The sequence below is a fragment of the Myotis lucifugus genome, unplaced genomic scaffold (genome assembly GCF_000147115.1).
Source record: "Myotis lucifugus unplaced genomic scaffold, Myoluc2.0 scaffold_68, whole genome shotgun sequence".
NCBI classification, from domain to species: Eukaryota; Metazoa; Chordata; class Mammalia; order Chiroptera; family Vespertilionidae; genus Myotis; species Myotis lucifugus.
In genome coordinates, this window is record NW_005871116.1 from 3,162,018 (window position 1) to 3,165,515 (window position 3,498).

The window sequence follows — 3,498 nt, forward strand, 5'->3', positions numbered from 1 at the left end:
TTCTTCTTGTTTTGCACATTTGTTTGAAAATGAGATTCATTCTGCCTTAATTCTTTCAACTGTCACTTCGGTATTTTTCTAAAGAGGAAAGAGAGATGCTGTGATCTCTTTGGGTGGCATCTCCTGAATTATCGCTAACCTTTGACACCAAAAACAACCCGTAACCTATTCCTGTGCCAACTGCGTGGAGAAGGGAGATTTCTCAGGAAAACAAAGGGAAGGCAAGTTGAGAGGCAGGAGACAGGCTGCTGAGGTCCTGGAATGTGAAGGGTGGGCTGAGGAACAGAACCGGGAATAGGGGATCAGTCTGGTTCCTGCCCTGCTGCTCTCTTGGCCTCTAACCTCAGGCAGATCCTCGCTGATGTCTGTGCCTCATTTCCTCTTCTAAGAATGGGGATAACCAGCCCTCCCCTTTCTCCAGTCTCCCTGCTGCTTCAGGACATTGTGGTGAAGAGCTTAGGAAGTGCGACACTGGAGGGGATTTGTAAAAACACGTCAGGGCCTCCTGTCTCATCGTTGGCCCATCTCCTGCGGTCATGGCTGAAAGGGTTTTGGGGCAGACTGGCCTCAAATAGGGAAATTTCGGTGGGCTTGTTGGGGGGGTTATTTCCTCTGCCTCCCTTGGAGAACATCTAGGGGTGCCCCCAGCTCCTCCCCACATGGCCCGAGACCGGCTCTCAGGCTTACAAGAACAACTGGGCAGGTTCAAGTTTCAGCATATAGCAAGCCCGCCTCAGTAGTGCTGAGGGCATTCACAGTGACGCCAGCCCGGGGGAGGGGACAGCAGGGAGGTGCCGACCCCAGGCCTTCAGGCCAGGCAGCTCCAAACCTGGCGGAGAGGAAGGAGCTGACACGTTGTTAACTGTCCCGATCCCAGGAGCTGGCCTTCTTGCCCCCTGTTTCCCTGCCCGTGGCTGAGTGCTGGGTCAGGAGAGCCACGGCCATGTAACTTCCGTTTTCTCTCCTGCCTCAGCCATGACAGAAACCATCGAGATCCCGCAGTTCATCGGCCGCAGCTACCTGACCTACGACCACCCAGACATCCTCAAGAGGTAATAATACGTGTCAACCGGCAACAGGCGCCTTATCTCTCTGGGGGTAGATTTCATAATAGTTTTCCCAAGGCTTTTCCTTATTTTATGAGCCAGAAGATAATTCTCAAAGAAGGCCGTTTAGCCATGGCCTCGGGGGAAAACAACCACACATCATAAACATAGAAACTAGAACAAAACAAAACAAAAAAACAAACTTGAAAGAGGCAGCCTTTCAAACAACCCAAACCCTACCAAGGAGGTTGCCTGGCCTTGGGTTTTCCAGTCCTCACATCTCACAGTGCCAGGGTTATGAGTGATTCCCCAGTCAGGGCAATCGATTTCAGAGAGGAAGAGAGAGAGAGAGAGAGAGAGAGAGAGACATCAATGACGAGAGAGAATCATTGATCAGCTGCCTCCTGCATGCCCCTCACTGGGGATTGAGCCTGCAACCCAGGCAGGTGCCCTGACTGAGAATCGAACTGTGACCTCCTGGTTCATAGGTTGATGCTCAACCACTGAGCCACACCGGCTTCATGCTGCTCTTGACCAGGGCCTGACGCTTTGCTGCGAGCTGCAGCAGAGGTCCTGGTGCTCCCACAGCTCCACGGACAGTGTCCTACTTCCCATCTTCAGCAGCAAAGGTCTATGTCCTCCGCAGCCGGCCAGCTCAGCGAGGGCTCCTCAGCTCTCTTCATGTGGACAAGGCACACGGAGGTGCCCAAGTCACCATCCTGGCTGGTAGGCCCTGGTGACTGAGGCTCCAGTACCCCCCCTCCCTCCGGCTCGTTCCCCTCTCCCCCCCTCTTTCCCCGCTGCCAACCCAAGCTCCTGGTGTGGACTAGCCTCTTACGTAACCATGGAAGGCTGGCCCTTGGCAAGTCCTCGACCTGGAGAAGCTCGTCTTTGGTCCTTTCATGTTGCCTCTTCTTTTTTTCTCCCTCCCCTCATTCTCTATAGTTTCGAGTCTGCCATCCCCCACAACACCGCCAGCACCATCCTCGAATTTTCCTTCCTCTTCAGGTTGACTGTTTCCTAACAGGCTAAGGCAACGCTTTAAGCTAAAAGCACCCAGTTTGTAGGGTGGAGGTGGGTGGCTTTTCAAGGAACAAAGTTGAGAGACGTTTTCCTGGGGCACTGGATGAGCATTTCCCTGGTGACTGAAGCCACACCAGGCGGGCGGCCATTGCTTCATTTCTCTAGTCCCAATAGGGATCATGTAGGTGGTCGTGGTGGGGCCTTAGGCAAGATGGATTTCCACCAGGAGACACCCTCTTCTTTCTTCAGTCCTTTTCTCCAAAGATGGAAGGACATTCAGTCCCCAGAAAGCAGGGAGGGTGTGAAGGGGCCCAGGTCATCAGCCCCTGGATGCTTAGCGAGTGGCACTGGGCGGCTTGGTGGGAACAGGAGGCACTCGGTGGCCCTTGTGCACATGTATGTATGTGCATGAACACATGCATGTGTGTGAAGCCACAGGCAATAGTCGAGTTCAGGTTTTGGTTAGATGCCTTTGGCTGCAAGTAACAGAAAACTCAGCTCACAATGGCTTAAGCTACCTTAAGGGTGTTTATTATTCCACCTAACAAGCAATCCAGGCTTAGACTGGATCCTGGTGTGACTAATTTAGAGAATCAGCTGGACCATCAAAGACGCACGTCTCCTCTGTCCTTTGGCCTTGTTATCCTCAGTGCATTCTCCAGGGGTTACTCCCTTCCTGGTTATAAGATGGACATAAATCAGGCCCATCTCCAGTGGAAATGAAAAAAACAACCCTTTTTTTCTCATGTGACTCTTTTTAAAAAGAAAGGAATCTTTCCTAGAATCTTCCTGCTGCATTTCCTCTGTCTCATTGGAGAACAGCGGGTCACGTGCCCATCCCTAAACCACTCCCACCAGTCAGCGTATCCCAGGCGAGCGGGGAAGGCGGGAGCCTGAAACAGGAGACTGGGGAGAGCAGGCCTCTCGGGAAAGGGCCAGAGCTGGGGGCTCTGCACCTGGCCTGGTGGGGAGTCACCATGTGGCCCTGCTCCTCCCTTTCCGCTCTGAGGCCCCGGCGGGAAGGCAGCCTCGGTCTCCTGCCTCAGTCATGCTGGGAAAGCCTAGACAGAAGTCCCCTCCTGTTCACTACTAAGTGCATCCACAGCTCCAGGTTTGTGGGACAGACAGGGGATGGTACAAGTGACAGGAGAATAGAGAGACTTTTCCTATGGTGCCACGTTAGTCGCGATATTAAATCACGGTTACTCTTACTGCCTTTTACTTTAGGACCTCATACTTGCTCTTCTCCCTGCAAAACACTGGTCACTTTGGAGCAGTGGTTCTCAACCTTGGCTGCACATTATAATCACCTGGGAATGTTTTTACCATCCGGAAGTCTCACCACCCCAGCCCCCCACCGTTTAGCGATTTGTGAATGAATGTAGAGAAAAAATGTTTGGTGTTGAGGGGGGGCGCGGCGTAGCAGGAT

General features: G+C 52.8%; 1 protein-coding gene across 1 annotated transcript in view; it reads left to right on the plus strand.

Annotated features, from left to right (window-relative positions):
- The window catches only part of LOC102432310 (pikachurin), a 114,776-nt gene extending 112,706 nt beyond the window's left edge, over positions 1-2,070 (plus strand). The window contains exons 19-20 of the mRNA XM_023755050.1: positions 974-1,052; positions 1,992-2,070. Of these exons, the coding sequence (XP_023610818.1) occupies positions 974-1,052; positions 1,992-2,070 (158 nt within the window). The remainder of the gene's footprint in view (positions 1-973; positions 1,053-1,991) is intronic.
- The last annotated feature ends 1,428 nt before the right edge of the window (positions 2,071-3,498 follow it).